The 17,017-nt window shown below is 42.4% G+C and overlaps 1 protein-coding gene across 7 annotated transcripts in view; it reads left to right on the top strand.

The window, feature by feature from the left end:
• Positions 1–17,017, top strand: part of CLASP1 (cytoplasmic linker associated protein 1) — a 158,389-nt gene that overhangs the window by 19,143 nt on the left and 122,229 nt on the right. For all 7 annotated transcript variants that reach the window (XM_081924670.1, XM_081924673.1, XM_081924672.1 and 4 more), the window contains exon 2: positions 4,314–4,804. In XM_081924670.1, the coding sequence (XP_081780796.1) occupies positions 4,610–4,804 (195 nt within the window). In that variant the 5' untranslated portion in view covers positions 4,314–4,609. The remainder of the gene's footprint in view (positions 1–4,313; positions 4,805–17,017) is intronic.

Below are 17,017 nucleotides of genomic sequence, written 5' to 3'. Positions count from 1 at the left end.
ATAATCTACTTTGGTATTCTTAAGGTTCTTTCCACAGTTTGAATTCTCAGGAAGACAAACACTGCTGTGTTCAGCTAACAAATCACTGGATTCATGCAGCCTCCAGCTAACTCGGTACAAAGTCATAAAGGGATAGGAAGGATGTGAAAACCAGCCCAGTTGTTCTCCGGAAGCAGTGGATATAGATATTGGGGTGGTTTCCTCACATTGGCCCAACCATCCTGAACATACGTTCTTGTGAGAAATGAAGGGATAGCTCCCGGGGCAGTTTCTTCCTTGACACGAAGCTCTTGTTTGTGGTCTGGTGACTATCAAAGGGATCCAGGTAGTTGGATGATGTAATACACAGGACAGCCTCATAATGTAAGGTGCAGGCCAAAATTAATGGTTAAGATATTTGAGGTCCAGCTGTTGACAGTAGGCTTCGAGATGTTCTTTTTGTTTATTTATAGTTGTGCAGTTGACTGTTGTCTTTTTAAAACAACAACAGTTTTTTATTGGTTATATATAATTACAAAAGCACTGCCATTTGGCAGTAAACCGTCTTCAAAAGCAACTAAAATAATTATAGGTACTTTAAACTCAGTGAATAATAATAGGCATGCCATGTAAAGTCCATAAAGTACGGTCCAGAGTAAAATACATAATGCGCTGACAAGCCAATATGATACTAACAAAATGACCCTCTTTCTGTTAAAAGTAATAGGGTGGTCCTCTCAGTATACCTAACATAACACAAAATCAACAAAGGGATCCTCTATAAAAGTCTATATCATCCACATCCGTTGATTTGCCCGCATCTGGCATCGAGCATGCTCTCTCACATTAGTTTATGTCACCAAATCATATCATGTACTAATAAATTAGTCTTCTGTGCTTTGACCTCCTATGACTCACATTTTTTAATGTCTGTTCTTCCATTATTGCTGTTTCCCAAACCATCTGTACCAGTAGGTAAGATTAGCATTTAAAGGATTCTTCCAGAAATGTGCCATAGCTGATCTTGCAGCCTGCAATAAATGACTACTTAAGTCAATATTGTGCAGATTCCTGTCTCTCTGCCTCTCTCTCAGTTGTGTGTGTGTGTAGTTAGATGATTTTGTCTATGACAGGGGTGGGGAACCTGTGTCTTCTCCATATGATATTCGACTCCAGCTCCCATCATCCTTAACAATTGGACCTGCTGGCTAGGGCTGATGGGACTTGGAGTTTAACAGCAGCTGGAGTTTAACAAGTTATCCATCCCTGACCCATAGTGTTAATATCTAGATAAGGGTGGCTGCGTTGAACTTTAAAGTTTTATCTAAGCCTGCTGTACAACCTTAATACAGTGAGTGAGACTGGCTGGGGCTGATGGGAGTTGTAGTCCAGATTTTCTGGAGGGCACCATGTTAGTGATGGCTGGCCTAATGACTGTGTTATGAGCCTCATTTTTTCTAATAAGAAAGCCCTTTACCCTTCAAGTTACAGTACATATCTCGAACTCTTATAACCCACAAGTAACATCTGCATCATCCCTGTGTGGAGTACTGATACACTTATCCACCACCATTTTGATGTTTTTGCCCACTTGTCTAGTGCTCTGGGACTTCGTTTTGTGTCTTAGGATTCAGCGAGGGACGTTTGTGCAGAGTCGGTATTATTTAAAGAAACAGTCTTTTTAGTGAGGCAATGGAGAAGGGTATACATTATCTTTAAGTCAAACCTTCCCGAATCTGGTGCGTTCCAGATACTTTGGACTGCAGCTCCCACCAGCTCTAGCCAGCATGGCCAATGGTCAGAGATGACAAGAGGTATAGTCCCAACACATTTGGAACTCACCAGGGCAGGGCAGGCTGTTTTGAATAGACAACATACAGGCCATGACTGCTGGAGGAGTTTTGTCATTTCTCTGACGGTCGGGGCTCTTTATATAAAAAAAGGGAAAAGAGAACTGCAGCAATGATGACCTAGAAATACAGTCTGTGAGGAAAGACACTTTGCTGACACTCTGCTCTTCAGATAAAAGTCAATTAGGATGTATTATTGTACTGTATTGTTTTTGTACCGGGTGATGCCTGTAGGTTTGCCCTGATTGTTTACTTGGCAAGAGATGTGCTTTACAGCTGTCTGATTAACGCCCCCCCCCCGCCGGCCGCCCTTCTCTTTTGAACTGAGCTTGACCTGTTTTCCTTCAAGTATGCCCTACTTTCTATACATCCAGGAGCTTCAGATGTTAACATTAGACAGCTTATTTTTCTTTACGTTAAAAGGCACCTGCAAATAATAGCTTTTAGGATGTGGAGACCCCCCCCCCCATTATTATTTTTTTAAACCATGCAAGTGGTACTTTTCTAGCCGCATAAGCAAGGCCACATGGGAGACTGAAGTTGAAGGGCTGTGGGGGTTGTGGTGGTGAAGCGAGGATTGTGTGTCTGCCAGAATTAATGGAGGGTGTGTGTGTGTGTGTGTGTACTGTATTGGAATATGTGTGAGCAAAGATTCATTTCATTATGGAGGGGGAAGGGAACATAGAGCCTGCAGCTGCTGGTAAAGTGATACAGAAGAGTTGGCAGCATTGTCAGGGGGGGGGGGAGCTTGCAGTATGTGCTTCCTCTGCCTCTCTTTAAAAGTCCTGTTTGAAAACACAGAAGTTTTTGAAGATACTGACACTTGGAGGAGGGACTGCATTTCTGTGTTAGGGGAAGAGAAGGAATGAAGCGCTCTGCCTTGCTTCAACCAACCTGTTCACTTGCTTGCATGGAATTCCTTTTCCCTATACCTGCCGGGCTGATGCTTTAATACAAGGCCTCGTTAGAAACGGATGCATAATAATAATAATAATAGTCATGCTTATAATTTATAATAATATATTAATTACCTGCCATTCACCCTAAGGTCCCAGGGCAGTTCACAGAATAAAATACAGCATAAAAACAAGTAAATAATTAAAATAAAACAGCAAAACAATAATCACCCCTTCCCACAGACACATTTTAAAGGCCTGGTTGAAGAGGAACATTTTTGCCTGGCACCTAAAATATATACAGTGGTACCTCGGGTTAAGTACTTAATACGTTCCAGAGGTCCTTTCTTAACTTGAAACTGTTCTTAACCTGAAGCACCACTTTAGCTAATGGGGTCTCCCGCTGCTGTTGCGCTGCCGGAGCACGATTTCTGTTCTCATCCTGAAGCAAAGTTCTTAACTCGAGGTACTATTTCTGGGTTAGCAGAGTCTGTAACCTGAAGCATCTGTAACCCGAGGTACCACTGTATAATGAACCTCCATCTGGCATCAGTGGAGACCTTGCAGATACCAGATTTCTTAGGACATTTTGGCAATATGCATGACCACTATCTTTGGTAGCAGTTTTAAGGCTGCAGCTGTATACACCAAGGAGAGGGAACCTCTGGCCCCTGTCATTGCTAGACTCCATCTCCCATCATCCCTGACTGTTGGCCATGCTGGCTGGAGCTGAAGGGACTAAAGAGTCCAACAGCATCTGAAGGAACACAGGCTCCCCGTTCCTGGTATACATACTAACCTGGGAATAAGTCCCATTGAAATCTGCGGGGTACACTTCTGAGTAACCCTGTACAAGGCTGCACAGTTAGTGCATTCAAACATAGAAGTTATGTTGTGGTAATTCTTACATGAATAATTTTATTGGGATGCAGAGGCCAGAATATGGGTAGCATTCTGGAGGACTGAATGTTGAAACTCCTGACAGTGCAGTATATTTCTCAAAGTAGCTGCTAAAAACATGAAGCTGGCTTCAGGGAGTCATCCAGACTTGCCCTGTGCTATCACCAATATGCAAAACCTTGCTGTCACTTGCTCTGTGTATCTGATGCACGCACAGACAGAACAGGAGGCGACTGCTTCTGTGGTTCTTTCTCAAGCGTTTTTTCTCTTTCTTTTGGTCGTGTCTGATTTCAGCAGACAGCACCCATGGCAAAGTATCCGTCTCTCCATACAGTTGACAGCCAGAAATCCATATTATAATTTGTTGACTGCATTTTTGTTGATGAACAAAATGTGGGTTTCTTTTTTGTTTGTCTACGTGGGTTTTTTTCCTTAGCAGTTGATGCCCCGTATAACAGGATTAGCTCCTTTTTCTTCTTTGGGGCAGACTGCAGTGCTGTGTAAGACATGAGAATAGTTGCAAGGAATGGTTGCAAGGGAACAGATAGATAAATTACTACTTTTTTAAAAAAACACACACACGACATGACAGCTTTTAAGTATCTCAGCTGGGACTTTCTGCTGTTTGGCTGTTTGCTTTCTTCCTAGTTTGCCTCTAACCTTTCCCTCTTTTAAAATTTTCTTTCAGGATGGACTGCTGAACAGAGAAGCATCACAGACCTGGTCATACAGCACGGCTGGTCCGCTCCCAGCTTTATTTATCTATTACTAGTTATTTTGAATTGAACTTTTAATAACCTGCCAGCTGCTCTTCAGACACACATGGTGCATTGTTGCCATTCCCAGAATCACGTCTTTGAAATCCAGGCCCTTGGTAACCTTCATCGAACAAAGAGGCGACCTAGAGGAGACATCTGCAGCAGGACTTTTCAAACCTGCTGCCCTCTAGCTTCTCCACTGGCTGTGCTGTTTTCCTAGCACAACATGGAGCCCACCATGGAGGGTTGCTTGGTCCAGGTTCTGCAGAAGGATGTTGGGAAGAGACTTCAGGTTGGCCAGGAACTGATAGACTATTTCTCAGATAAACAGAAATCTGCCGATCTGGAACATGATCAGACCATGCTGGATAAAATGGTTGATGGCCTTGCTACCTCGTGGGTAAATTCCAGCAATTATAAGGTAAGACTGATGTGCAGAGATGGGATTGCTAAGGTCAAATTTTGCTTCAACTCTGGCTGGTTCGTTCACACAGGCTTCTGTCAACAGTTATGGAACAGAGACATCACTCTTCGCTTTACAGCTTGCAAATCCTCTTGATCCCGTGCATTTCTTGGTGATCTGTAGCCAATGTAACAGCAAGTTTGTAGTTTTGTGGCGTTTCGTTTCTGAAAATGTATACAGCCCACACTGCAGAACTCAAAATAAATTAAAAAGAAAAATACCCCCCCCCCCACACTTTTTACTGATGGAAATAAAAACAGGATCTTCATTACTGGGTTGGATCAGGGTCCTTGCTTGTAATGGTGAATATCTACTGGATTTTCAAGCTCCTTTAGAGTTACCCTGTTGCAACAAACAGCAATACTTGTAGGAAAGTCGCCTTGGAAAGAGCCTATGCATGAGGGCATAATTTAATAATGCAAGAAATACAGGAACATCAGCCCTGTGTCACACTCTCTCACCCCACCCCCTTCCACAATGTGCAGAATAACTTGCTGCGGTCCTTTTCCTGGTGTTATTACATGGTGGGGTTGTAGTCTAGTGTTATCTGGAGAGAAAGTGGACATGGGGAAAGCTGCTGTGAATGGCTTTCAACATGGAGCTAACCAGTTACATCATAAGCCCAAGAGTAGTTCAGAAAGAATATAACAGGTGGAAAAAAGTGTAACTTTGGGGCTGGTGGTTGTTCATTGTTACCTCAGTGGAGAGATAACAGGATGTGGATCTTTAAGTATTGGTCACTGCCATATGGGCCCTATATATAACTTCTTGGTTATCTAACTCCTGGTGGCAAGTGCTACAGTTGTTAGCAAATAGTTCACATGTGGGTAATTTCAGTGAAGCCTTAAATAGTCATTATGAAGGGAGCATGATTTAGAGATGGTATCATAGTTAAAAGATATTCTGATAACAAAGAACATTATAAGTAGCCCCTTTCTTCTATCATAAATTGGAAACTGGGGCTCTCCTCTCTCGAGTTGAGAAAATCTTTTGAGGATGTTCAATCGTGAAGGCTGAAGAGAGGTAGCCATAGACATCTCTCCATGTTTATCCTAATCTGTGACGGTGACAGAGAGTGTAAGGAATATCTGAAGCGGAGGAGGGTTAATGCTGACTAATATCTGGATTCTGTGTTAAACTAAATGATGCAAAATTAAAATAGTGGTGTTGTAGAAAACAAAATTGTTCCATTTGTGCAAGGACTTCCATTTGCACAGCAGTACTTCCGCCTGTTCTCTACCAAGGCAGATTTACAGGGACTGTGGCAGGAGAGGAGAGGAGAGGAGAGGGAAGGGAAGTTCTGTTGCACAACCAGAAGTCTTTACTCAAATTGGATGGCTTCATTGGATACAACCTATGCATTTTAAAGGTAAAGGTAAAGGTACCCCTGCCCGTACGGGCCAGTCTTGACAGACTCTGGGGTTGTGCGCCCATCTCACTTAAGAGGCCAGGGGCCAGCGCTGTCCGGAGCCAGAGCCGCACACGGAAACGCCGTTTACCTTCCCGCTGGTAAGCGGTCCCTATTTATCTACTTGCACCCGGAGGTGCTTTCGAACTGCTAGGTTGGCAGGTGCTGGGACCGAGCAGCGGGAGTGCACCCCGCCGCAGGGATTCGAACCGCCAACCTTTCGATCGGCAAGTCCTAGGCGCTGAGGCTTTAACCCACAGCGCCACCTGCGTCCCCCTATGCATTTTAGCTGCCCCAAATTACCTTGTGAAGCGGTCCTTAGAAGTGTATCACTATAAACTACAGTCGTATCTTAGACCCCAAACTCCTTGCGAGTCAAACGTTTTGGCTCCCAAACGCCAAACTGAATGTCCGACATGGGTTCCAATTGGCTTCCTGCGGCTAATCAGAAGCCGCACTTTGGTTTCCGAACGTTTTGGAAGTCGAACCGAGTTCCGGAACAGGTTCCGTTCGACAACCAAGGTACAACTGTGCTCTTAATTCAACACTTCTGATTAAGCTGGCAGGAAAGAGTGCATTAGACAGATACTGTTTGAAAGAGACTGGCAGGAAATGAAAAGCAACAGCTGATGATAAAACAGAGCTAGGAGAATTATTTCAAATTCCTTGGAATAATTGTAGCCTATCACACAGAGGGTGGTTGCGAGGACAAATGCAGAAGAGAAGAGAAAGCACTCTGAAATTTATAGTTCTACTGAATTCATTTCTAGAGCCACACCTTTAAAAATATCACATACATATAAATCTACATAACAGCATTTTCTCCAAATCATATCTTTCCCCCTTCTTACATGCTCCTTATTATTTTGGTTCTTTGGATATATCTGTAGAGACCTGGGATAAAAAGACTTTGGTTATGGCAATCCTAATTAACTCCTTTCCTCTCTGGCCTTCTCTGAAAGTATTCTGGTTGTTCTCAGGCTCTGTCATTTTCTTTAGCTTGCCCCCTCATACCCTCATGCCAGTCTTTGCTTGCCCTTTACCATCACTTTCACCTTAGTAACATGCACCCTTTCTTTTTTCACACTACGTTCTCCCTTAACCACACCACAGTTGGGTCAGGGCTGTTCTGTGCCTGCACCTACCGATGCAGCTGGCTATACTGTGCTATAGTTGTGCATAAGCTATGTGCCGTTCCCCAAGATGGCTCTCACATCCATGTTTCTCACTCCCTTGTGGCCTCATCTCATCATACTTTGGTAATGTAGGAATGCAGAGAGGATCTGGGACACGGGACAGAGAGGATCAAGTGGATAAATAGTAATAACAAATGCTCTTCCCTCTCTGTCCCCGTCCCCCCATTCTGGATTCTGATGATGAATTTGTTCTCTGCAACACGAGATGCTACTAATGCCCCATGAACGGTGGGGGTTGGCGGAGAACGTAAATACAGACAGAAGCAGATTGACATCTGCATTGTTTGTTACGGGGCATTGCTGGAGGTTTATTTTGCTTTGTATAATTGAGGGGTGGAACAGATGGCTTAAACTTAGTTTAAAGTGGGGTGTCTGTTAAAATTACTCGTATGTAGCAATCATCATTCAGCTGCTTTAAGAAGCAGACATGCTTTCTGAAGCATGCTTCATGTTCTGTTGAAGTTCAGTGGAGGAAAGGAAACATGGAATTAGCTTGATGATGATGTGAAATGGACAGTGTTAACGTGTTCTTCCGCTAAAGCAAGCTATATGATCTATGAACTTGATGAGACCTAGGAAGGAAGGTGGAATCAATGTTGACAGCTGCATAGGACTTGTTTGTTGTGTAAGTTTGAATGGATGCTCTCTTTTATAGCACTCTCCTTATTCCAAAGTATCACAATCTAACAGGACATGGCAAAGGCCCACTATTTCAGTTGCCCTTCAACTGGACTCCAGTCTCAAAAGTCTTTTAACCCCTTTTGCCAACAGTTGTAATATAAATAAATGTAATTTATTTAAGGTCTGCTAACAAGGGGGGGAAACCAAGTTACAGAATATAAAACACATAAATGTGTTGAATGGCATGGGAGGGAAGCATAACTGTTAACGTGAAATAGATACATTTAGGTATTTTGCCCTGGGAATTAAAAATTGTCGGAACAATCAGAAGAGACTTTGGAGATTGACCAGTGAAAGTCTGTGTAATGGGGTAAATCAGATTTTCTCTAGTCCCTCCTGATATAAAACCAACAGGTGTGATACCACTAATGCTCAGTAGTTTGTGGGTCAGATATGTTAATATGACCAAGCAATACAGCCGCTATGGGCTGTGTTGCTTTTGTTTATATATGAATATTTTAAGGAGTAAAAAAATAATGATTGTCAATAATCAGGTTAGAAAGTCAAGGTTTGCCTTGTTGACTTAAGTTATTTTCACTTTCCCCACTTTTGTGGCATGAGTAAATCTTTGCATGGGGGAGACAGAGGTTAGGTAGGTGAGAAGTTCGCTGCCAGCCTTAACCTTCTCCGCATTTGTGCTGCTTAGCTGTGTGTCACTGTACAGGCCTCTAAAGTAACACCTCTCTGAAGATGTTAGCACAGCTTTTTTGTTTTTTGTGTGTCTGAATTTAGCACAGATGTGCCAGTGTGATTTGCATTTGCGGTGTCTTCTGCAGGGGCTCCTGACCTACATTTTTCCACGGCAAGCTTTTAAAGGTATAATGAGCAAAGCTGCATCAAATTTTGCGACAAGAAAACTTAAAACCTTATTTGGGATGCATTTTGATGTTAATGTAGGTAGATTTGCGCAAAGGTACTTCATTTGTTTCATTCAGTTCCCTTAACCTGTCAAATATTTGGGAAAGGGGGAGGGGGGGAGAAGGAAGTGAGAGCCATGGAGTAGGGCAGCTAGTGTACAGGAGCGGCCCTTCCTACTGAAGACCTCTCCTCTCCTAGCTGACTTTATTTCCTGTAGAGAAGTGCAGGGCTAGCTTTCGCATGAAAATTATGGTTTGGGTAACAGATTCTCAAGTGGGCACCCTACTGGGTATGGAAGTCCTGTCATTTTGATAGCTTTTTTGCCTTAGGTACAAAAATATCTAATGTTCGCCCACTTAATTTTATTTATTCATAAGAGTATTTCTAAACTGCCAACTCCCTCTCCCTCCCTCTCTCTTTTCTCTCCCCCCCATCTATCTATCTATCTAATGGCAAAACAGTAAGAGCGTTAAAGCTTTATAAAATCATAAAATGCAGAACAGATGACCATCACGGAACTAAATTGCAGTGGTACCTCGGGTTAAGTACTTAATTCGTTCCGGAGGTCCGTTCTTAACCTGAAACTGTTCTTAACCTGAAGCACCACTTTAGCTAATGGGGCCTCCTGCTGCCGGAGCCTGATTTCTGTTCTTATCCTGAAGCAAAGTTCTTAACCTGAAGCACTATTTCTGGGTTAGCGGAGTGTGTAACCTGAAGCGTATGTAACCTGAGGTACCACTGTATTTCTCTGAAAATGCCTCACAAACAGGTGAGGAAATATCAAAATTGTAGGTGCTTGTCTGCTTTCAATGGCAACAGTGTATTGGCACCACTACACCAAAAACATTAGCTTGCGTAGAAACTAAACAAATATTGGATGACTGCAGGACAATCAGGAGGGCTTCTCTAGATGATGGCCGCGGTCTGGCTGGTGTCTAAGTGACATGGCGGTCCTTCAGGTAACCTGGTGCTAAGCTGTTTATGGCTTTATACACCTTGAACATAGCTTAGTAAGGTACTGGGAGCCAAAAGCTGGGCCACCCACCGCATTCGGCAGCACCTGCAGTTTTGAACCAGACTGCTGCTAGTTTTCTGTGGTTTTGATTTGAATTCTGTGTTCCCTAATCCTTTTTCTGATGATGATGTTGGCTTTGACTTGTCTGTTGCTTTGCTAGGTCTATGTCACCCAATATCTAGATATTTTCTGCAGGTACACTGTTATTGCCAGAAAAACAAGTATCTCTGGGAGAGGGAAAGGCAAGCAAGTGGGGTTAATGTTGTTCCAGTCCCCCTTCATTGGATTTCATTGACCTGAGCTGTAAAGCCGTTGCATTTCTGCGGTTGCTTATGGCAGAGAGTGGGTGTGAGGGAGAGTCAGGGTGGGAATGTTAACATTTGGTAGCTTTCAGATATTCATAATAGAGGAGCAGGGTGGTGGGCAGAATCATGCTTTTAATAATGAGCAGGCCAGACAACAGTATCTTTCAGCTCTTCCCAGTGGCTTGCCAGCATGTTATGAAATTCTAGCCTGTAGGCCACGTATTTCTGAGGGAAGGACAGGAAGGGAAAAAAGAGACCTTGTGTGGAAATATTTAGACCAAAATGTGACCCTTGTTTGCAGTTTTTAATTGGGGAGTGTGAAGAAAGAACACCTTTGAAAAATGTATTTTTAACCTTTGTTTTCTACAAGATGCAATGAGAAGTTCTGCAAGAAAAAGAGGGTTTTCCCCCCCTTTTCTTTTTGAGTTTTACTAATAGAGTTCACTTTCTCCAATGAAAGTGGATTTCAGCTTAGGCGAGCTGTTTTGAGAATATTTATTGCCTTCTGCATTCCTGCTAGTGACTTTGACCTGTATTGTGCTGTTTTGTCCAAAGCTGACATAAGTGCCTGGAAAAAAAATCCTGCCATCAAAACAAAATTGCTGGGGCTTGAGTTTGTTTGTTGTAAGTTTGCCAGATGAAATACGCTTCGTATATAAGTGTAGTGTTACTCCCTCACAATGCTAATCTGGCCTGTGAATTTTTTTTAAGTCAGCTTGGTTATCACCATTGCAATTCTTCTGTGAACTTTAATTCCTGTTTTGCAGAACTCAAGGACAATTGGTATGTGGGCAGCAGCATAAACATAGCCTTGCTGGGATAGACAGCAGGCCTGTCTAGCTTAGTAGATTGGTGTGCTATATACTAGTTTCCCCCTAACCTGGTGCCCTCCAGATGTGGTCTGATTATTTGAGCTACTGGCCTTCTGAATTTTATAGCTATTTACAGCATGGAGATATAAATTATCAGAGATAATAAATAGATTATATGTGCATACATGGCTGGGGCTGAGTTAAAAATCTGGTTTCCTTGGTTTTTTTAAAATAGAGTTTAAATGGATAATTTTACATTTACTTCTGCAAGTGTTGTTACTACTACTCTGAAATCCACTTTTGGATGAAGGTGCAGTTTTAGAAATTCAGATAGTAAAAATTCAATAGCAGATGACCAAATCAGCAATTATTCTTGTCAAACACAATGAGAAGCACCCAACAAGGTGGCTGGATAGGGATTTTAACAATAGGGGAAGGGAGCTATCATCATGTTATTTGTCAGGCTTAGGTGCTGATTTAATGAAAAATTAAGGAAACTTCTTAAATGATGTTGCAGAATCACATCTGCATATTCTGAGAGTTCTGTCAGCACAGGAGTGGATATCCAGCACTTCTTGAGAGTTACCACATACAAGAGCCACCTAAAGCGGGATTCAGTGGTACCTCGGATTACATACGCTTCAGGTTAAATACGCTTCAGGTTACACACTTCGCTAACCCAGAAATAGTACCTCAGATTAAGAACTTTTCTTCAGGATGAGAACAGAAATCGTGCTCTGGCAGTGGGAGGCCCTATTAGCTAAAGTGGTGCTTCAGGTTAAGAACAGTTTCAGGTTAAGAACAGACCTCCAGAACGAATTAAGTACTTAACCTGAGGTACCACTGTATAAGGGATAGTTGGCTATGAATGTGGTTCTGGCATCTCGCATGTCTTACCTGTCTTGACACTGCTTGTTTTATATGAAACTGCTGTACTGCAAATTGGACTCCACATAGCATGCATGGATCGTGTGGGCGAGTGAGTGGAATTAACTCTTGGAGAGAGAGACAGCGGGTGTGAATAGGACAGAGTGGTCAAAGGGTAACTGATCCCTGTTAGATGATCTTGAATATGTGTCCTATAAGAAGCGCATGGAATGTAGAAGGAATGGAACAAGAGAGGATGTGCTGTGCTGCATTTGACTCACAGCCATGCTTTGCTCTTTTTGTTTATATCCCCTTTCAGTGGCAGATAACAAGAGTTGCCTTGTAAATACTGTAGTATGTTCCGGTGGAGGCTGCCCAGCCTATTGTCTCTCTATTAAATATATTACTTTGATGTGTTGAATTTTATTTTTTGGTAATTCTATCTGTAACATTATCATTCACTGGCATCCCTGTTAATTGGAATCATTTACCTTTGAATCCCATTGTCTGCAGAACTAGTTCCAGGGGTGGAAAAGGCTGGTTTTTAAAGGGATAATTATGATAAATCTAATAGAGTTTCTTTCTGCCGTTGTCATAGAAATCAAAAGATAAGGGTTTCTTCTCCTCACTTTTGCTAATTGTTCCTTAATGGAAGACTTTGAATGGCTACCTGCATTGTGTAATACGGAAAAGATCTCATCCACATGTTCTGTTAGATAAGGAAGGATATTATTAAATATATATATTTACATATAGTGGCAGATTACCCTTTTTCAGAGTAATCAGTATTTATAATTATAGCAGCTGTTGGAACACCAAGAATATTGAGGTGATTGAGTGGACGAGACCAATACTGGGTCCAGTGGTCAGTGAGGGTGGTTTTTGCATGTGCTGTAGAGGGAAGTGAGGGGCAGATGGGGCTCCTCAACCTGGGAAGCTAGCCCTTCTAGGAGAAGGTAAACTTTGATCCTAAACTTCCTCTGCCATGTGGGATATCTTTGGGAGAAGAAAAGGCTAAGGAGTAAACCCTACACAAATCCAGAGTGGAGTCCCTAAGATGGTTGGATGGCGCCTTGTACACCTCCTTCCAGCAACTCCTGCACCCAAGCTGGTGCCAAATATACTGCTGTGCTTTCCTTTGGACTACACCCATGAGGCCAAGAAGGGGGTCTTGTCGTCTGGGCAACACAGGACCAGCCTTGCACCCCAGGTACTTCAGTACTGCTAACTCAGTGGTTTGACTTCACCCCCTGGAGGCGCACTCCCTTGTGTCTTGAGTCAAATGGATGCCAACAACAGCAACCCCATGCCCTTTGGTTGCTGTTGAGAAGAATCGAACCAGTTTAATCCTGAGCGAGCCTTTTTCTTTGTTGCTCATGGGGCACAAACTTTGGGTGCTGCATGTCAAAGGAGGCTTTCTCCCATGGCTGCTTCAGGTTGTGGGTTGCCACTGGTGCCACAGGAAGGGTTGTCCCATTTTGTGGATAGCTTAGCCTGCACTGCCCATGTGCCTTTTCAATGGAGTACAGTGGTACCTTGGTTTATGAACTTAATCTGTAAATAGAAAGCAGTCCCAAGACCTGAAGCATATTTGCTTCATTGAACAACTGACCAATCAACAGTAACCAGCCAGCATGGCCAACCCACCATTCAGCAATTAAAATCAATCACAGAAACCACAGATTTAACCACAGTAGCAATAAGACAATGCACAGCAACTTCAGATTAGAATAAGGAGAGCAGCAAGTAATAAAACAGGCTAAACAATCTGCTTCTCGAAGTACTGTATTTCCAAGGGGATAGAAATAAAGATGCCAAACATGCTCAAAAACTAATAAAGCGTGTTTCTCTCTCACCTGGACATCTAACCCCCGAATTCCCAAATCTTTACTCCTACCGAAGGAGTACCAACAAACTAGGCTTATACAGTGGTACCTCGGTTTAAGAACAGTCCAGTTTAAGAACGATTTGGTTTACAAACCCCGCAAAACCGGAAATAGTGTCTTGGTTTGAGAACTTTACCTCGGTCTAAGAACGGAATTTGAGTGGTGGAAGGGCACTGACGGTGGGAGGCCTCATTAGGGAAAGTGTGCCTCGGTTTAACAACAGTTTTGGTTTAAGAACGGACTTCCGGAACAGATTAAGTTCATAAACTGAGGTACCACTGTACAATGATTTGGCTTTCTTTGTTTGCATTTGCCCTGCCTACAGTGTTGGTATAGATTACAGTTGAAAATGGTTTTTCAAATTGTAGCTTAAAATGCTACTTCTGCTCATCAGAGCAGCTGCTTAGGCAGCAAATATATTCTCAGTTGTTCTGACTTTGACCAAATATAGTTGAATGCAAAGGTCTTTTTAAGCATTAAAGAGAAACCCATTTATAAAAATAAGGTTGGCTGGGTACAATTGGGTACATGTTGTATACTGTAAGCTTGTCTATAGCATACAGTAGATTATATATAGCTCAATACAGTTATTTTGGAGTGGCTCTGAATCTCCATCCTTTCTGCTTGGCCTTCAGTCCTCCCCCTTTAAACCTGCATGAAAGTGGCATGTTTCCAAGTGTTACAGAAAACCTTCTATTGTTATCAAGTACCATGTTCATATCTTTCAGCTTCCTGCTTTTCAGTACCAGGGGGGAAGGTCCTAGAACAGATAATTCAACAGTCGGTCTGTGAGCATTTAGAAAAGGATGCTGTGATTACTAAGACCAAGCATGTGTTTCTCAAAAATAAGTCATGCCAGACTAATCTGATTTTTTTTTATGGAATTACAAACTTGGTGAATCAGGAAAATGCTGTGGACATAATGCATCTTGATTTCAGTAAGGCTTTTGACAAAGTCCCCCATGATACTCTCGCAAGGAAGCTGGTAAAATGTGGATTGAACGAGGTAACTGTTGGGTTTGGTCAGTCAATCAGCTACAAACCCACCTAATTAGTACTCATTAATGGTTTGTCATCATCCTGGAGGAGCTGGGTATGTTTAGCCTGAAAAAGACGAGACTGAGGGGAGATATGATAGCCATCTTCAAATATATTGAGGGCTGTCACATGGAGGAGGGAGCATGCTTGTTTTCTTCTGCTCTGGAGGGTAGGACTCGAACCATAGGCTTCAAGTTGCAAGAAAGGAGATTCCGACTAAACATTTGGAAAAACTTTCTGACGGTAAGAGCTGTTCAGCAGTGGAACAGACTCCCATGAGAGGTGGTGGACTCTCCTTCCTTGGAGGTTTTTAAGCAGAGGTTGGATGGCCATCTGTCAGGGATGCTTTAGCTGAGATTCCTGCATTGCAGAGGGTTAGACTAGATGACTCTTGGGGTCCCTTTCAACTCTTAAGATTGTATGATTCTAAGAGTATAAATTTTCAGTTCATGCACCAAAAATTAATGAGCTTCAGTTGTTGCACTCCTCAGAGCAAAGCCTGCCTTTAATCTTGCATATAAAGACTGTTTTTATAAAAATAAATTTCTTCTCACGCCTTTAATATTCAGAGCACACCTGTAATGAAGTGTGCACTTGTCACAAACTTTATATGCGTTGCATGAACGTTACATTTGAAAAGTGGAATCTGTATGGGTATGACTTGGCTGGTCTGATTGGATAGCCCAGGGATACTTTTAAAAAATATCCTTCAGATAAACGTGGCTCGCTACTAACAGTGGAATATTTCTACAAACAAACAACCATAATAAATGAGCCGTATCTTCCAGATTTGCAGTGTAAGCAAAAGAGGGCTACAAGAGCCCTCCTTTCCCAACCTTGTGCTTTCCGAACGTGGTTGCTGTAGGACTTCAACTCCCATCAGGCCCAGTCAGCATGGCTGAGTTGCCCAATCCATAGAGCCTCTTTTATTCATTAGCCATGGCTATTGAATCTTGCAAGCTGGCAATATGGTTGAGTGTTCCCTAATATAAAATTTTGCAGCACTGAAAAGCTACCTCAGACCAACTATCCTGCCTTCCTTTATGACTTAAGGAACATGGGAAGCTGCCTTTATTCCATTGGTTCAACCAGGTCTGTATTGACTGGCAGTAAGTCTCCAGTGCATTAGACAAGGATCCTGCCCAAGCCTACCTGGAGATACCAGGGATTGAACCTGGGATTGTTTGCTTCCAAAGCTATGGCCCTTCCCTTTTTGTCCAGTGTCAGAATATCTGTTAGCCCACTATTGTCTACTCTAGCCTGGTTCATGCATCATACAAAACCATAGTTTAAAGCAAACTATGGTTTAATGTGAACAAGCAGCACACTGATTCACGCTGCTCAAAAGTTCCCATGAGGCTTCTCCTTCCACTCCTGCTGCTGCCGTGCAGACAAAATAAGCCAGAGTCAGGGGGAAACAAACCGTGAGCCTGTTTGTTCACACTAAACCTATACTTGGTTTAAAACAGCAGCTTAATATGATGTGCAAACCAGGGACTGGAAGCAGCTCTACAGGGTCTTAGGCAAAGGTTTTTTGTCCAATACTTTCTTTTTTCTGTAGATGCAAGAGATTGGATTGGGAACGTATGATTTCTGCTACTGATTTCCCCATAAGGGAAAATAAAGGGAGGGAACTCAGTTCTTGCATGCCAGGAGTAATGAAACTCCCGACCTCAATATGCCATAAATCCTTTTTTCCCCTTTTGAAATGTTCTTGCAAAGTAAGCATTTGTTTACTGTATTAAAAAGCACACACCCTACAGTTCTAACTATAAGAGACTGTTCACCTAGCTTCCATCACAAACAGACTTTCAAGGTTTTTTTTTACATCTTTGATGCTAGATCAAAGGAAAAGCAAGGAAAAAATGCTTTAAAAGGACAATGCTACTAAAAAATATATGATTATTGGTATACAGGATATGATATGAGTATATAGTGTGCAAATGTGCCTATGTTTTTGGTGGGGAAAGTATACCTTTGCCATCAGATTACATGACCACTATCTAGGGATAGAATTTATAGAATTGGGGCTCAATCAGTTCTTAAAAACCCATTGGATTGATGGCTAGATTGATCCTAAACAACGGTCATATTGTGCTTTAGAT

This window comes from Podarcis melisellensis (genome assembly GCF_964234715.1).
Source record: "Podarcis melisellensis genome assembly, chromosome: 1".
Lineage (NCBI taxonomy): Eukaryota > Metazoa > Chordata > Lepidosauria > Squamata > Lacertidae > Podarcis > Podarcis melisellensis.
The sequence above is the reverse complement of the archived record's forward strand: the minus strand, read 5'-3'. Positions and strand labels throughout refer to the sequence as shown.